This window comes from Vombatus ursinus, unplaced genomic scaffold (genome assembly GCF_900497805.2).
Source record: "Vombatus ursinus unplaced genomic scaffold, bare-nosed wombat genome assembly UNPS02014779.1, whole genome shotgun sequence".
Taxonomy (NCBI): domain Eukaryota; kingdom Metazoa; phylum Chordata; class Mammalia; order Diprotodontia; family Vombatidae; genus Vombatus; species Vombatus ursinus.
Genome location: NW_020954557.1, coordinates 61,161,547 through 61,178,289, shown reverse-complemented (window position 1 = coordinate 61,178,289; position 16,743 = coordinate 61,161,547). Strand labels below are relative to the sequence as shown.

The window sequence follows — 16,743 nt, the reverse complement described above, 5'->3', positions numbered from 1 at the left end:
GAGAAAAAAACAAATTTAGCTCATTTCCCCTGGCTCAAACAGGACATTTGCCTCCTGTGATTACATCAGCAGGGAGTTGAAGCTGGAGGAAAACTAATAAAATGATCCACATGAAGCTACAAATAAAAACAATAAGACAGCAGCTTTCCTGCAGGCTGTCCTCTGGGGCGAGGGCGGTTGATTGACCCATCAATCCAATGGGAGCTAAAGACCTCAGTCCAGTTGTATAACTGTCCTGAAAGGAAGTCAGAGCATAAACAAGCACAAACCAAGTACTAAACTAAAATTTCATATAAAACAACAGGAAATAATAATCACAGGAAATCATGATGTTCAAGGCCTGAGGTAAACCAAACCATAGGGACCATGATGGATCTCAAAGCACTAAAAATAAGTCTTATCTTTAGTACTCTCCTTCCACTCCAAAGCAAACCAACTAAAATGAATCAATTGTGAAAGTATTTTATATCTTTCTGCCTGGATTAATAGTATGCAACTTTGGAAATTCAACATGGGAGAGGAAAAAGATATCACTAAAGGATAAGGTTCCATTCTTAGATTTGACTTCGGCATCATGGCTCATGTTTTGGGTGAAATAACTGAAAATTAGTTTAAATTCAGGTAATTAAATTCAGAGTAAAGCCAAACAACCTCATTTTCCCTCTGTCACCATTTTATCTTAGACTATAGAAGGAAAGCTATATAGATGAATTGGTTAAGAAGTCACTTCTCACAGCTCCTTCACCAACCTCAAATCCTAGTTCCATGATTTAAGAACATCCTAGGTCCTCTTCTCTGTTATTCCTCTACTCTCTCCCTTAATAAGATCATAGTTTCAGTTATCACTTCTACACACACAATTCTTATTTTAAATAGCACTTTAAGTTTGGCAAAGCACTTTACAACATTAACTCATTTGATCCACATAATAGCCCTGGGAAATAGATGCTATTATCCTCATTTTACAGAGGTGGAAACTGAGGCAGAAGAGAACAAATGACTTGCCAGGGTCACATGGCTAGAAAGTTTCAGATTTGAAGTTATGTTTTCCTTATTTCAGAACCAGAACTCTACCCACTTTGTCACCTAGCTGCCTAGCTAGGTGCCTTGGTATCATGATGCCTTGAACATAAAGGGTATTTAGTACTGAAATGAAGGGTGACATCATTAAAGTCAAGTGCAGAAGTCATGTATTATTTTTCAAGAGAGAATATGACATAGTAGAGAGTGTGAGAAATTAGGACAAGCCTAAGTCTAGAAAGGGGGAAGCTAGGTGGCACAATGGCACAGTGGATAGAGCTCTAAGCCTGGAGTCAAGAAGACCTGAGTTCAAATCTGGCCTCAGACACATACTAGCTATGTGACCCTGGGCAAGTCACTTAACCCTGCTTGCCTCAGTTTCTTCATCTATAAAGTGATCTGGAGAAGGAAATGGCAAAACACTCCAGTATCTTTCCCAAGAAAACTCCTAATGGGGTCATGAAGAATAGGACATGACTGAAACAACTAAATAACAACAAAGACTAGGAAAAGTGTAATAAAGCATTTGATAAAGGCATCACCACACATTTAATTTTTTTAATGTATGTATCTGAATATATTACCTAAAGATTTTATGATATTTTGATATGGTTGGTATACTTCATTTCTAATTTTATTAACACAAATTATCTTTTTTTTAAAGACAATTGGGGTTAAGTGACTTACCCAGGGTCACACAGCTACTAAGTGTTAAGTGTCTGAGGCTGAATTTGAACTCAGGTCCTCCTTACTTCGGGGCCGGTGCTCTATCCACTGCACCACCTAGCTGCCCCCACAAATTATCTTTTAAAAATTTATTTGCATCCTTGCAATTTGATTGGTTTGGGCTAAATTGCATCGGCTTGAACCAGGCTAAAGCAGCATGGTACAGTGAAAAGAGGAACGGATTTGGATTCAGAAGGTCTGGATTCAGATTCTGACTACCACTCAATGTTAGTGAGTCACTTTGGGCCTCATTTTCCTCAACTGTACAAGAGGGTTAGATTAAATAATCTCACAGGTTCCTTCCATTTCTAAATCCATAATCTTATGAACTTCCCTGGGAGATTAACTGAAGGAAATTAGGATGTTTGTCCAGAAAAGACTGGAGGGTGGGGTGCTGAGGAATAGTTCTTTTCAAATAAAAGGTTTTCACATGTAAGAGGGGTTAGCCTTGTTCTGATGGTTCACAGAGGGTACAACTGGGAGCAATGGGTAGAACCCACAAAGAAGGTTAGGAAGAATAGGAAAAGCTTCCTGGGATTTAGAGTTATCCAAAAGTCAAATAATCTTGGGAAATAGTGGGTTCTTAGCTCTCTTGGAGCAGCTAAATGGCACCATATTGCATAGAGCATCAGGCCTGGAGTCAAGAAGACTCCTCTTCCTGAGGAAGGGTTTTCTTTGCCAGGAGAACTCAAAATGGGTCAGAAAAAGTCAGACAACTAAAAATGACTGAACAACCTCTCTTGATTACCTTACCAAGTACTGTGTTCCTTTGCACTAGCAGTTCTCAAGAAATAGTTGAAGGACCACTAGTCAGGTATACTGTAGTAAAAGTCCTCTTCAGGAATAGATTTGGACTTGATGGCATTAAAGACTGCTTCCAATTTAATGAATCAAAGGGCCTAGATTACCTTCAAACCTCTGTTAAAGGAACTACAATCTTGGTGATTTTCTTTAAATTTCTGGCCCTTAGTTTCCTGACTTGTAAAACTAGGAGGTTGGACTAGGTCAGGGGTTCTTAACCTGGGGTTTACCAACCCCAAAGTGTGTGGAACAGATTTCAGATCTGTGGACTTGGATGAGAACGTATATATGTATGTGTGTGTAGATATATGTGTATATCTATACGTATACACATATATATACACATACACATATATGTTCTCATCAAAGATACCTCTATCTATATCTCTATATGGATTCATATAGATCCAAATCTAAATCCATGTAGAGATATCTTTATTTTCACTAACTTTTGGTCTTTGTAGTCCTTTTTATGTTATTTTGTATATTTAAAAACATTCTGAAAAGGCATCTACAGAAGTCTAGCCAAGGGGTCCATGCCACAGGTAGTTGAGAACCTCTGGATTATATGATCCTTAAGGTCCTTTTTACTATTAAAATGTTTTGATTTTGGTAAAAGCTGAATTGTCATTAGTCTTCCTGGTGGACAAGTATGTCTGCATATACCAGTTCTGGAACACTAAGCTAAACTTCTAACTATACACTTCCCATTAATTACAGTCCCCTTAGTCACTATCTTTTTTTCTCCTTTGGGACAGTTCCAAAACCCACGTGTAGCACCTTTCTTGTTCCTTTAAGGAGATACAGAGACTCTCTACTACCATCAAACAATAAGACCTGTTGGCATACAAGTAGACAGAAAAACCTAATGCCATTTTAGGCTGTTGCCCTAGTTCATTCCAACAGTTGTTGAAATTAGAGAAGTTCTTTTTCTTTAAAAGTCATATAAACATCAATTTAAGGAACTGGGAACATTTTGCCTAGAGAAGGGGACACAGGTTGTGTGTGCAAAGTAGAGGTGAGGGTAGGGAAAAGAGAGATGTTAACTGACTTCATAAAAGTGAAAGGCTTTTATGTTGAAAAGGGAGCAGATTTGTTCTCAACCCTTTAAGGTAAGCTGTAAAAAAAAAAAATGCTGAACAGGCTTCCTTAAGGGAGGTAGTGTTAAGGATTACAGAGAAGGTAAGGTGACTACCTTATGTTGTAAAAGGGAATTTTGGTCTGCTACAGATTGGACAATGAAATAGCTTCTGAGGTGCCTTCTAATTCTGAAATTCTGAGATCTTTGTCAGAAATGCTAGCATTTTTCTCAGTCTGATCCTAAGTTATAGAGAGCTAAAAGGTCATTTCCAGATCACAGCACTTTTCATAGCTCACATAAAAAAAAAAAGAAAATGCCTCATGTTACATAGACCTTTCAAAGAGCAGAAAAGAGCATTTCATTGTTTGACTTGAAAACATTTTATTTAATTTATACAAATAACTACTAAATACAAAAAGTAGATTAAAACAAAATAGTTATTTTTTTCTGGCAGAGTTTAAATGCACATAATGTATAATTCAGAAGAAAATGCATTTCCCCCCCTCCCCCACAGCATTCAGGACTAAAGTTCTACTGAAATCTTTAATTGTTTCTAAATCAGTAAGATATTCGGTGGTGTCTCATGGGTAATGGCTAAATATGTTCTGCATACGAACTGAAAAAAAAAATATATTACAGACTACACACATACAAATGTGAAGCACTTAAAATGTGACTCTTAACTGATAATACAGAAAATGTCCATTTCAGATAAGTGTTAAAAACATTTGTGTAATAAAATCATGAGACCACATAAAAATAAGCTTTAACATGCACTAGTCAGTTTTGTGAAAACTGCTAAGTGCACTAGTAATAAATAATTTGCCAAGTCGTATAAACAATTCCTAATGTTCGGCATTATTGTAAACATCAGCACGTGTAAAATGCAGCGAAGTCTGACAGTTACATTTCATTTTGCCAAATTGAGTTCCTATTATTCAGATGGATCAGTGGAGTACAGAGCCAATTTTTTTTTTTTGGCAAGTTGGGTTTTAAAATTAATAGTAACAGTGCAAGTAAGGAATGCAAAGAATTCCTAGTGCAATAAAAGAGAGAAGCACAGGCAATATTGCTGATTAAAAATTTACCACATCCTCGCGTTCCCCGGGGGGAGTGTCTAAGAGCTCTGTGTGAGAAGAGCTCCAAGCCATCATCATAATGCCCAGATCTTTGTCTTCGGATTTCTCTGTTTTCCTTCAGGTCACATCTTTTGCAACAGTACATCCAGCATTAAGTCTCTGAAGTCTGAACAGTTTGTGAAATGCCCATTTTTAGAGTCATTGAGCGAGGTTCAGGTGGTTTTAACGTCTCCCAAAGAGATGGCTAGATAAGATGTCTGTCTTAACTAAGATGCCATTTCTTGGGGGGCGGAAGGAATCAGTTCTGACAAATTGTCAGGTCAGCATATTTCCAGACTGGACAATGACAACAACAACAACAAAAAATCTTCCATCTTGACAGCACCACGAAAATGTCAACAGTCAGCTTTCAATTTATCTAAGGAATTATCAATTTTGGTCAAAGTCTTTTTGATACGCAGAGCTGTTAGTCTTGCAGATGAATTTTGATACCAGCATTCTTTCATAAGTTTAGCCAAAGAAGTTAATGTCTAAGGGAAGAAAAAACACAAACACGAAAGTCACAAACTCTTCTTTAGTCACTTGTAAGCTCAGAGGACAGAATGTGTAGCCATGGTTTTTGTTGCAGTTAGGGGTCAACATAAAGTCAAGGTGATGTTATTGATGTATTCCTTAAATACATAAACAAACTTCTTGTGAACTGATAAATCAACCAAGCTCATATGGCATGTACTCTGTCCTTTGGCCTCTCAACAGCAGAGGCCGAGTTTATCTTGTAAACCACATAGCACTCGCCATGCTTTTCATGATTTTCTGTGTCATATTAGCAAGACTAACAAAGAAGGAAATCCTGAAACCCAACAGCAAACAGGACCATGTCTCAATTTATTAGTTCTACTGCTAAAACCATACAACCTTTAAAGCTTAGGACCACAGGTGAAAATCAGTGAGGATCAGCACTAGAACAAATCTTTAGAGATGATCTAATCCAATCTCTTCATTTTATAGGTGAGAAATTGACACCTTGCTCAAGGCCAAAATAATGTGGGCAGAATGGGGGTTAGCTCACAGTTCAGTGGTCTACCATACCATCCTATCCAATACATGGACATTCTTATAAATCTTTTGCCTCATCATAATAATAGTAAACTTATATATACAGTGCTTTTAGGTTTGCAAAGTACTTTACATGTTATGTCAATTGATCCTCTTTGCAACACTATGAGGTGGGTGTTATTGTTATTCTCATTTTAAAGATATGACTTGTCCAGGGTCACACAGTTAATAAATATTTCTGAGGGAGAATTTGAACTCAAGTGTCTCCTGAATCCAAGTCTAACACTCAATCCCCAGCTTGTCTGCCTCCTCTCACTGCTCATTATACCAAAAAAAAAAAGAAAAGAAAAACCCAAAATCTAACACCCTCTCCACACCAAATGAACACCTAATATGAACTCAGTCTTCATAAGCACAGGTCACTTTCTGCTTATTCTCAGCTGGCCCAAGACCCTGTCCAGATAATATACATTTATAAAACAGTAGGAAAGAAAAAAAGGGGGGGGGCAATCTCTTTGACAGTGTGGACTTATACTTAATGGGTACCAAACAAAGAATTGAGATTATCTTCAAAACTGAGGAAAGAATGGGTAAGAAACACCTTATACTTACCGGGTCTGAGAACCATCTGTTGGGAATGTTTGGCCTCTGCTGATCCACACAGACCACCTTTCTCATATCTTCAAAACTTGGATCATTAGGAACTACATCATAGAAGGGTGGCTTATAATCTTCTACAATACCTAAACATAAGCAAGAATTAGATGCTACATCCAAGGAAGGTAAGTTCATTGGTATAATTAGTTGAGTTCCTAAGATGGGTGGTCAGCTGCCTCTGGTAGATAATAATAGCTTCTGATTTTTTTTTTGGTCACTTTATGATTTGCCAATATAAGCCAGGACAAAGTGATGAACTTGTGCATGCCTCAAGTTTGAATCTGACATCAGCTAATGGTCAAGTTGATTGGTGTGGAAACTTTGCACAAGGTTTAGGGAAAAGAATAATTGTTGTCATTCATTTTTATCACTACTGCTACTGTGCTTAATTATTTGCTGTTGTTCAGTTGTTTCATTCCTGTCCAACTCTGTGTGACCCCATTTGGGATTTTCTTGGCAAAGAAAGATACTGGAGTAGCTTGTCATTTCCTTCTCTAGCTCATTTTACTGATGAGGAAACTGAGGCAAACAGGGTTAAGTGACTTGCCCAGGGTCAGACAGTTAGGAAGTATCTGAGGCTGGATTTGAACTCAGGAAGATGGGTCTTCCTTACTCCAGTGTTGGCACTCTACCCACCATTACACCTACTGCCCACTTAATCACTATCATAATTCTCAAAGCAGCCTAGGGGATCATTCATATAATAGTAATGAGCCACAATGCAAGAGGCACACATGAACAAATTTGGGCTATTCGAAAGATCATAGAAACATAGAGTGAGAGTGGGAAAGGACCTTATAGGCAATCTCACTCATTTTGCTAATGAACAAGAGAAGCCCAGAACTTAAGTGACTCCAAACATCATCACCCAGGTAGTGACAAGAAGCAGGATTTGAACCCAGGACCTTTGACCCCGCAAATCCAGTGTTCATTCCACTACACCGCCACTAAGCCAGAATACTTGATCCTGAAATATTTCATTTTTGGAATGAAATGCTTAAGAAAAGGGGTCAGAAGTCTGCTCTGAGATGAGGTTGATACAGCGAAGCCAAAATAAACTATGCCCCACCCCCCATGCTAGAAAATTAATAAAAATAGCAAAGAGGAGGGGAGGAATGGAAAACAACAATACCAAAACACAAGCTGGAAAAGCCAAGTCTATCTGCCTGGGGTTCTGATATCTACTGTATTTACTTCTCACTGATGACAAGTATGTAAAGGAATGACCACAACATTAGCTCTTGGATTGTTGTTTTGTTAAAGAAAGAGATGAAGAAAGCTGAGTGAGAATGAAGGACTGATTTCTTCCTCAATCTAGGGCTCAAAGATGGTAGCAGGCAGTACTAATACTATTACTACTAGGAGGTAGCAGTTGTAAAGCTCTCAAATGCCTCAAGAATCAAAAGGTTTCAGATTTCAAAACAAACTCACAAAACTGTTACCTTTCTTATAGACAACCCTCATTCAGAAAGAATAAGGAAACAGAATTCCCAGTTTAATAGGGTTTCTGAATCTAGAGGCTGAGCTTAACAGCAATGGATATCATTCCTGCTTTCCTTATTACTTCCCCCAAACTATACCTCATTCTCCACACCACTTCAAGACTTCAAGGATCCATAGTCATAGTAATAGTAGTAAGCTTAAAATAAGCTTTAAAACCTTATTTTAAAGGGGGGGGGCAGCTGGGTGGCACAGTGTATAGAGCACCAGCCCTGTATTCAGGAGGACCTGAGTTCAAATCCGGCCTCAGACACATAACACTTACTATCTGTGTGACCCTGGGCAAGTCACTTAACCCCATTGCCTAACCAAAAACAAAACAAAACAAAAAAACCCTTATTTAATAATTATTAAGCTTTAATAGTTTAAAAGTGAACTAAAACTTTTTATATACCTGTAATGAGTACCTTACATGATTTCTGTGAAGCTAAAATGAGATAATGTGTAAAGTGATATTTGTTTCTGTTATTTACTGCTACAATTGCTACAACTATGATGATGACTAGTACTACTCCTGCTATCATCTCAAGATTCTGTTACTAACTACTACTACTACTACTTCTCTCACTGTAACTACTATGATGATGACAACTACCAGTAACTACTACTAGTGCTATTACCATCCTAAGTTTCTGTTACTTACTACTAGTACTGGTATTACTAATTCCCTTTCTAGAACTACTACCAATACTATTATTACTACCACCCTGTTACTACTACTACTTCTCCTATTACTCCTGCTATAATGACTACAAGATAGTAGTAGTACTACCATCCCAATTTCTGTTATCTACTATTACAACTACTTCTTTTACTACAACTACTATGATGATGACTGCAACTGCTTACTAATAATAACACTATTACTACTAATACTAAACTACTACCATCCCAAGTTTCTATTACTTACTACTACTACTACCATTACCACTACTACTACTAATATTACTACTACTTCTCTTATTACAACTACTATGATGACTAGTACCAGTACTAATACTATTATTACTAGTACTATTAGCACTACTATCACAATCACAACCACCCAGGCTCTTTTTTGCATCAGTGGAGCTAAGAACTCTTCCCACCAACAAAGTCTTGGCTTATAAAGTTTAAATAAACTTTAATAAATAAACTAATTAAGTGTTAAATAACCATTAGCAAAGTATATTAATAATCATTATCCTTCTTTCCCTCCCTTCCTTTCCTCTTTTTTCCTTCCTTCTATCTGCTATGCCTCACTCCCTCTCAAGAAAGTAGATGGCCTTTAGGAGTTGCTATGGCTGAGTTACTAAAAAACAACGAATAAAAAGAAAACAGTAAACTATACCAATGGGCCTATGATATTAAATCAACAAGCGCTTATTATCGTGTGTCAAGTGTTGTGCTAAGTGCTAGGGATACAAAAAAAAAGTCAAGAAGCCCCTGAGGAGCTCACATTCCGATAGGCATGATAACAAACAACTATGGACATAGCAGGAAATAAACAGTGGGAAGAAGATGGAGGGAGGGAAGGGATGTGAGCAAACAATGCCCTTCCTCTCCCCTCCTTCCCCTCCCCCTAGGGGAGCTTGTTCAGTCAAGGGGGCCTATTGAGCAATGTTTTCATAGAATGCCCACCCTGGTGAGGAGCCTTGCTTGACTTAGCCAGACAGGCCCTCAAATAGCTATTGCCAGGATTCTACTCAAGGGCTGCTAGCTTAGGACTCTGTGCTAGAACTTGTATTCTGTGCGCCTGGGGTCACCTCCACACTAGGATCAGGCATAAGAGTGGTACTTTAGTAGAAGCTGTTGCGAACCAAGGTGAGCAGAGGGTGATTCTAAAGCTGTGTTTATTCCTCCAAACAACTTGAAATTCTTCAAGTCTGTTTTTCATTTGCTAAATAAAAAAGGATGTAATGGTCATAACCATTACTATACATTTCATTTAAATTTTGTATCATTATTCTTTCACAGCAACCCCCCCCCCCAAAAAATGAAAACGGAAAAGTGGGATGTAGTAAACTGTATCTCCTAAAAAAGATGGTAATAACAGTGCTGGCTTTCATGCCCGTTTTAACAATGAAGAAATTAAGGCTGAGAGAGATTTAAGTGACTTGCCTAGGGTCACAAAACTAATAAAAGTATCTGATGTGCTGGGGTAGGATTTGAGCTCAGATCTTCCTGACTCCAAAGCCAATACTATCTATCCATATATATTTAAAGCTGAAAAGATCCTGCATAGCACATGAGTTCTGGTTGCTGTTCTCTGTTCTCTGATTTTCTTCAAATCAGCTATCTGACCTGCCAGGCCCAATCAGTAAGTTCATTTGTTACCTCTAATACTCTGATTAAAAGCCTTTCCTTGCAAATCATTAACAGATTATAATGAGAATATACAAGCTACATTTCAGCTAAAATTGTCAGGCCGTCTAATCTGATATCCTGCTTCTATCAATTTCTGAAGCGCTTGGACAATTTCTACAAACTGAAGCTGTAATTAAAGAATAATACAGAAAGAAACCAATTAAATAAATATAAGACAGTCCTCTAGGGGCACAGCTAATAGTTAAGTGATGCTCTAAAGCCCAAGTCAAAACCATAACTGAACAATTTGAGAGATCAAACGGGTTTTTGTGGTAACCTGGATGCTTTCCCGCTTTGTTTGTATGGCTAGGGCAAGAAGATCGGTGTCATGATGCCTCTTGGAAAATTGGCCTGAAGACTAGGTATCATGGGAATTCATTTACTTTGATTTGGGGAATCTGTGACTGGGAAGATGATTATATCAGCTTCCATCTTATAAAAGATGTCAAAGGCACAAAATGATGTAGTTGGATTTTGGAAACTGGATTTGATAACATCCAGAAGTGGTCTACTGCATACATTGAGTCCACATTCAGAAACACTGTTTCTTGTATTATCTTTGTGTGACAGTTATCTCATAGTAGATAACCTATGTACAGGGCTATAGTATCAAATAACTTAGACCTAGAATTTATAATAGTTCTTTAAGATTTACAAAATGCTTTACACAATATTCACAAATAAGACAGCTTACATGAATGAACTATAAAAATACAATTTCTTTGTCTCTTTTCAATCTCCCATACTTTGTACACTTCAAAATTCCTTCATAAAGTCAAACTTACAAATATTTCTTAGCCCCTCCCTCTCCTATTACTGGACAGTTGATGATTATTTCAGTTTGCTTCTCTGGCATGAAACAAAACTAGGACAAAACATTAGCAGTTGGTAAGGTGAAAAGGCTAATCCTTCTAAGACAAGAATACTATTGATCTTGTTCCTTCTGGAACTAGAAATAAAAGGCAGCGGCCAAGGGCCTGGTCCAGGGGTGGGGAACTTGAAGGCCTCAAGGCCACATGTGGCCCTCTAGGTCCTCAAGTGCAGCCCCTTTGACTGAATCCAAACTTCACAGAAATAATCTTGGTCATCTAAGCTCCATATCCCTAGAAAAATCTCTATCAGTTTCCTCATGGCAGCTGCCCTACTTCCAGGGCTGATGAGTTAAATAAGAGTGAAAAACTTCAATAAACTACATAATAAAAAGAATAGTTTTGTTAATTTTTAAGTTACATAAAGGGATGGAATAATAAACATTTCATAACCAGAAAGTACATTTCCAAGCTAATCTAGTTCAATTCTTGAATTTTAGATATTTGAACACTAAATTCAGAGGTAAAGCAATCTGTCTGACTATGAGTTAGCCAGTAAAGAGTTGGCTTAAATCACGTAACACTGACTTACATCCTAGAGATCTCTCTACAATAGCAAGAAGAAGAATGATTTAACTGAGACTCAAGCAAGTCACAGCAGGACAATATTGTCAACAATCTCCTTAAGTGACATGGACAGAAAACTCAAGATTGAACCCAAAGATTGAGGGGCAGTCAACAACGAGGAACTCAGATCTGAACCTTTTCTTTATCTTATTGGCAGAGCAACAGAACCCAAGTAGTTCTAAAAAAAAACAAAAAACCCAAACCTTCTCTAATTCTTCATTTCTGACTTGGATGTAAATGCCCTGGAAATAAGATGGCAGAGAAATCAAGGACGTAGATTATTTAAAACTCTTTTTATTTGAGCTTGTAGTTAAATAAAGCCTTCTTGCATGACCAAGACCTTAATGTACCTTCCAGTCAGTGTACCCAGCACATACCAATGATCCCATTATATTTATCTACGGCAAGCTGGCACATTACGTACTAATAGCTCCAGATGTCAGGAGCCTTCTGAGAAGTCTTTCAGTATCTGACTACAATATGTGAAATCAAAAGAGCTCATCAAAAGCCTGGTTTTGGGTTTGGGCTGAAATTGAGTTCTATTTCCTTGTCCCAGTTGAGCCATATTGGGCAACCATTTCCATCACAAGAAATTATCTCATTTGTATTTCTATCTCTGTTTTGTCATTATATTGAAGTACAGGGAGCGCAGACAGAAGCCATTACCAATATTTTTAAAAAGTTTTTTGGTAATAAGAAACTCCAAGCAAAGCAAGGCCCATAATACTCCTGGGATCCTTAGGACTCACATCCAGCAGTAGTTTTAAAATCAAATATACACAGTCACTCTCAATTTTTCAGGGACTGAATAATCAGCTGGTGAAGTTATTGGTCTATTTTTCTTCATTGTCCTTCTTGGTTTTCCATCTTGGTTCTATTTCAGTCAGAGGTCATCAAGATCTCCCCAAGAGACAAGAAAGTGAACTCCAAATAATTCTCCTATTTATTTGGAAGTTTTGGTATAAAGAGTAGAAGGTGAGAGGCATGACTGTTGTTTGGGATTATATATGGATTCCAATTACCCACATTACCTCTATTATTTAGCCCCTTCTATCACAGCCTTGTTATCTACCCCCAAAAAATCTCCATATCTCAAGAAATAGTACAGTTGAGATAGGAAGAACACAGAATGTTTGTAAAATGGAGAACAGAGGTATAGCTTGAAGAAAAAGTATAACAATTATTTGTGGAAGGAGACAGTACTGCATTGAATTATTGAAATTTTATAAACCAGGGGAAGGGAATAAAAATATTCTGGGGGGGAAACGTCTATAAATTTAATTGGATGCTAGAAAAGCAACTACTGAATGTTTACTGGGACATGCTGACATTTTTCACATTTCAAAATCCAAGCCGGAAAGAGAAAGAAAAATATCGTTATGAAAAAATGAATAAATATCCCATTCCTCACAAAATAACATCAGTGACAATCAGCTATTATAATCGACTGATTTTTTGTTTGCTTCTCTGTGGTTCTTATACACTGTGAATGCAATCACCTTGCTAGTATTAGTATCTCCTTAAAAACAGAGTTACCTTGGAAACAAAGGTAAAGATAATTAGGTTACTATTAAAATGTATTCGGCTTAATTATCCTGATGTCTTTACTCAGTTGCAGAGTAGTAACATGGTAAGGTACATTAAAATAATGAGGTACATTTACTCATTCTGCCTCTAAGAACCCAATGGGTGTTACAGTAATGCCTTCAGTAAAACAGATGGAGAGAGAAATGATTCATCTCATGCCTCTGTTGAGAGCCACTGGCTCAATGGCGACACTGGTGAGACAGCATCCAAAGAATCGCATGCTATGAAATTACCCTTAATATAACTACCCAACAGGAGGCATTCTATTCTGCTACCTGCCAGGCAAGGCACATGCTGGATTCCATCACTGATATTAGAGTGGAACTTCCTTGAGGTTAGAGGCTATGCTTTTGCCTTTGTTTATATCCCTGGCACACAATGAGCATTTAAAAAATGTTTTCAATTGACTGATAAAAATACAAGCAATGGAACCTTACACAGTTCACTTAATACTCTGATACTCAGCTTCCTCACCTACAAAATGGGAATAATACTAGCATTACCTACCTCACAGGCTTGTTGTAAAGATCAGATGAGAGAAGTGCTATGTAAACAATAGTGGCTCCCTATTACCTCCAAGACCAAATATTCAAATCTTCAGTTTTGGTTTCAAAGACCCTTACAACCTGGCCCCTTCCTCCCTTTCTAGCCTTCTTTCTTACTCCTCCTCTCAGTATTCTGCAATGCAGTGACTCTGGCCTCCTTGCTATTCCTCAAACACAACACTTCCTGTCCTGACTGATCATTTTCACTGACTATGCCCCATGCTCTCCCTTCTCATCTCTACCTTATGGCTTCCCCAGCCTACTTCAAGTCCCAGTGAAAATCCTACCTTCTACAAGAATGCTAATGCCTTCCTTCTGAGATTACCACCTCCCAATTTATCCATCTTTATCTTTTTTGCTCATGGTTGTTTGCATGATGTCTCCTCCATTAGGCTCTAAGTTCCTTGAGAGCAGGGACTGGGTTTGTTTTTGCTTCTCTTTGTATCTCAGCACTTAGCACAGTATCTAAAACATAGTAGGTACTTAATAAATGATTGATGACTGACTATATGACTATGACATTATTATTATTTCCCTAGAGCAAGTTTTAGAGTGTCACTCATAGCTACATAAAACTGCATATCTTATTACAAAATCACAGCCAATTCTGTCCTCCAGTTTGTATTAAGGTTATGGTGACTTTGAACCTAATTTCTATAGCTGAATGTTTACCTCCAAGTATAAATAATTGAATGAACCAAAACAGCTACTCTAAATACTTTAAATGGAATGTTCCTGGCACAATTCTTTCCTTCAATTGTTTTTTTTTTAAATGAAATATGATTGAGCTAAACCAGCATAACATATTGGATAGTAACTTGTTGAAGAGGAAATAAGAGTTGTCATGGTTTCCATAACTCAACTTATTGTGCTGGGGAATGGGAAGGACAAGCAGTTCTCAGGCAGAATCAAAGGTTAATTAGAAATGGTTTTCACAAGCCCTTGTGCCAAAGCCAACCTTCTGTAAAATGGGGATGATAAATACCTGCAATGCTTACCTCAAAAAGTTGACATAAAGTATTTTGCAAACTTTCAAGTACTATATGTCTGCAAATAAATAGCCAAATTCCTATTCCAGATAAATACTCTCCCTAGATTAGTTCTCCATCTTTTCCCCAGTACATTTCTCAGTGGTACCTCAGCCCAATGGCTGGCATTGCCTCCACACTTAGACTTTCTTTTCTGATGGCTAAGTTCTTCCCCAGAACCTCCATTTTAGGAAGTACCCATGCTGACCACATTTACGTCTAACCAGCTCATCTTCTGACACTAGAAACAATTTTCCTATCCCTTCCCCACCCCAACACCATTTCTCAGATCCTTTTTGTTTTTGTTTTCCCACTTTAGAATTTAAATTCCTTGGGGGAAGGAAGGAAATAACCATTTATTAAGTACCTACTATGTGCCAGGAACTGTACTATACACTTTATAAATATTATTTCATTTAATCCTCATGGCAACTCTGTAAAGTAGGTGTTATTATTATCCTCATTTTACAGTTGAGAAAACTGAGACAGACAATGGTTGAGTGACTTGCCCATGGTGACTCAGCTAGTAAGTGTTCGAGGCTGGATTTGAATTCAGGTTCTCATGACACCAGGCTCAATGCTCTATCCACTGCACCATCTAGCTGCCTCATCTTGCTATCTTTCTTTTTCCTTGTATTTATATTCCCAGCACAGTACCTTGTAAGTGCTTAATAAATACTGATTCTATCTTATCTTATCTATCTAAGTGCCTGTCCCAAAAGAGGAAAAGTTTGGTAAGGCAGATTTTCCCAGGGAAATCAAATGTATTTTTTAAAACCACTAATCAGAACTGATATTCACTTTCTATATGTACTAGACAATGAATATACAAATACAAAAGTGAGACAATACCTGCCCCCCCCCCAATTTATAAGCGGAACCCAAAATCAATGAAGGTGAAACCGATTAAAATAGTACTTAATGCTACAATGGTCAAAGAAGAGATAATAGTAATGAATCAGACTCAAAGATGGGAGATAGAAGTGAATTCTGAAAACTCAGACCAGTGAGCTTGACATAGGTCCCACAGAATATTCTATTAAATGGATGTAGGCCATACCAAAGCAGCTTCAAGTCATCTATAAATATTATAGTGTCTTCATCAATGCCACAGATAAATATATGTTGCTGTGGCACACTCACCCCCATCTTCTATAACCTAAGGGCTTTAAAAAGCAGAAAGTTCCTATTTGACATGGTTTTAAGTTTCCTCACCAATCCTGTACAACATTTCTAGATACAATCTGATTTGTCCAGGATCCCAATAGCAGTATGGTGTAAGTGGCTGAGGGTTATATGGAATATGTAGTCAAAGATGACAAATAATCATTTAACAGAAATAAACATAGAATTTTTTACTTTGGTTCACAAAATCAAATGTATAGGTGTTTTTCGGGGGAAGGGATATAAATAAACAGCAACTCACATGAAATACACTTAGAGACTATAACTGATTGAAAGCTCCATATGAATTATCATGATATGGAAGCCAATAGAATGAATAAGTCCCATAAATAGAAGTTCAGAAAAAATGAGGTGATAATCAAAATGTAAACTCTATGGGTCAGAGAACAACACCTGGCACACTTCTAGGCATCACATCTTACTAGGGAGAAGCAGAAGGATTGTGGGCCAGACTTGTGATTTCACTGGTATAGGGAACTCTCAGATGAGGAAACTTCCTTTGGCAACTTCTTCTCAAAATTCTTAAATCTTACGAGTTGCCTGTGGCAGTGAGAGATTAAATGACTTACATAGGATCACACAGCCCATAAGTGACAGAGGCTGGGCTTGAATCCAGGTTTTCTTGGTTTTAAGATCAGCTCTCTATCTACTACACCAGAGGTTCTCAAAGTAGGGTCTGAGGACCCCTCAGGATCC

The 16,743-nt window shown here is 37.7% G+C and overlaps 1 protein-coding gene across 1 annotated transcript in view; it reads right to left on the bottom strand.

Annotated features, from left to right (window-relative positions):
- Positions 1 to 3,989: 3,989 nt before the first annotated feature.
- LOC114045927 (activin receptor type-1) overlaps positions 3,990 to 16,743 on the bottom strand; it is a 154,583-nt gene continuing 141,829 nt past the window's right edge. Inside the window, exons 9-10 of the mRNA XM_027866136.1 lie at positions 6,376 to 6,506; positions 3,990 to 5,237 (exon numbers count right to left, since the gene is read on the bottom strand). Of these exons, the coding sequence (XP_027721937.1) occupies positions 5,103 to 5,237; positions 6,376 to 6,506 (266 nt within the window). The 3' untranslated portion in view covers positions 3,990 to 5,102. The remainder of the gene's footprint in view (positions 5,238 to 6,375; positions 6,507 to 16,743) is intronic.